The sequence below is a fragment of the Octopus bimaculoides genome, chromosome 11 (assembly GCF_001194135.2).
Source record: "Octopus bimaculoides isolate UCB-OBI-ISO-001 chromosome 11, ASM119413v2, whole genome shotgun sequence".
NCBI lineage: Eukaryota > Metazoa > Mollusca > Cephalopoda > Octopoda > Octopodidae > Octopus > Octopus bimaculoides.
In genome coordinates, this window is record NC_068991.1 from 8,639,594 (window position 1) to 8,641,277 (window position 1,684).

General features: G+C 42.9%; 1 protein-coding gene across 1 annotated transcript in view; it reads left to right on the plus strand.

Annotated features, from left to right (window-relative positions):
• LOC106881743 (kinesin-like protein KIF27) overlaps positions 1-1,684 on the plus strand; it is a 51,970-nt gene that overhangs the window by 35,658 nt on the left and 14,628 nt on the right. Inside the window, exons 23-24 of the mRNA XM_052971516.1 lie at positions 949-1,056; positions 1,326-1,341. Of these exons, the coding sequence (XP_052827476.1) occupies positions 949-1,056; positions 1,326-1,341 (124 nt within the window). The remainder of the gene's footprint in view (positions 1-948; positions 1,057-1,325; positions 1,342-1,684) is intronic.

Consider the following 1,684-nt stretch of genomic DNA (forward strand, 5'->3'; position numbering starts at 1 on the left):
ACACACACACACACACACACACACACACACACACACACACACACACACACACACACACACACATGTATGTGTGTCCTCTTCCAGGCTGGATGGATGATTGGCCAAGAAGCTCCTGTATGGTTTCAGAAGCAGTTCTAATGGGTGGCCTCTTGGGCAAGTGTCTTCTACTACTGCCCTGGACTGACCAATATACCTTGTGAGTGATTTTGGTCGACAGAAACTATGTGGAAGCCCATCATATATATATATATATATATACGTGTGTGTTTGTGTTTGTTCTCCACTCTGCCACTTTACAACTGTGTTTGTTTGTTTATGTCCCTACAACTACGTGGCTTGGCAAAAAGGACCAATAGAATATGTACCACACTTATAAATAAGTACTGGGATTGACTTGGAGGTTTTGCCCCAGCATGGCCAGAATCCCAATGACTGAAGCAGCTAAAAGATATATTTATAGAGACATGTTCTTTTACTCGTTTATTTGTTTCAGTCATTTGACTGCGACCAAGCTGGAGCACCTCCTTTAGCCGAACAAATCGACCCCAGGACTTATTCTTTGTAAGCCTAGTAGTTATTCTATCGGTCTCTTTTGTCGAACCACTAGGTTATGGAGATGTAAGCACACAAACTTCGGTTGTCAAGTGATGGTGGGGGGGGACAAACACAGGCACATATATATATGTGGAAGGTTCGCTAGTATGGGCCACAAGTTTGATATCAATAAACTTACCAGCAACACCATTTACAAAGTGTGGGGATGTGATTCGTTTATCACTGATTAATTAATCACTTTTCTTCTTTTTTTAACTAAACCTTCGTGATAAACGCGAATAGATGTGTAGATGGGCAACAAACAAGGGAGGCTACTTAGTTATATAGTCACTGCTCGTAGTTCACTGACCGTCAGTTATCTAACTTAGTGCCGCTATGTTGTTATCTTTGCAGGATGTATTTAAAGAAGATTGAGGATGCAGAACAGAAGATCTCTACCTTGCGGAAGCAACAGAAGGAAACAGTCAAAGTCGCCAACATTACATCACAAAATGAGAAAAAGTAAGTTAACGATGATTCACACCAATGTTAATTCAGGTTTTGACACAGCAACAAGAGCAGCAAAGGAAACCAATGTGTCTGTACACATATATATATACAGACACACACACACACACACGAGAATCATCACCATCATCATTCATTTCATTTTAACGTTCACTCTTCCATGCTCAGATGGAGTTTATTGGGGCAGATGTTTTACAGGTGAAGGCCCTTCCTGTCACCAACCCTCACCTGTTTCCAAGCAAGCTAATATTTTCTCATGACAGCATATTGGAAACAAATGTATTGTATGACAGCGACAGCGATTTACAACTCCATACGATGTCAAGACACACACACACACACACACACACACACACACACAGAGTAAAGTGGTTGGTGCTCAGAAGGGCATCCAGCTATAAAAACTTTGCCAAAACTGACCTCCCCAGTGCTTGTGCCATGAAAAAAGCACCAAGTCCACTCTGCTGAGTGGTTGGTGTTAGGAAGGGCATCCAGCTGTAAAAATCCTGCCAAAACAGTCACAGAAGCCTGGTGCAGGCGTCGGCCTGGCCGGCTCTTGTGAAACCGTCCCACCCATGCAAGCATGGAAGGCGGACGTTAAAGAAGCACACCTTGGCCCTTA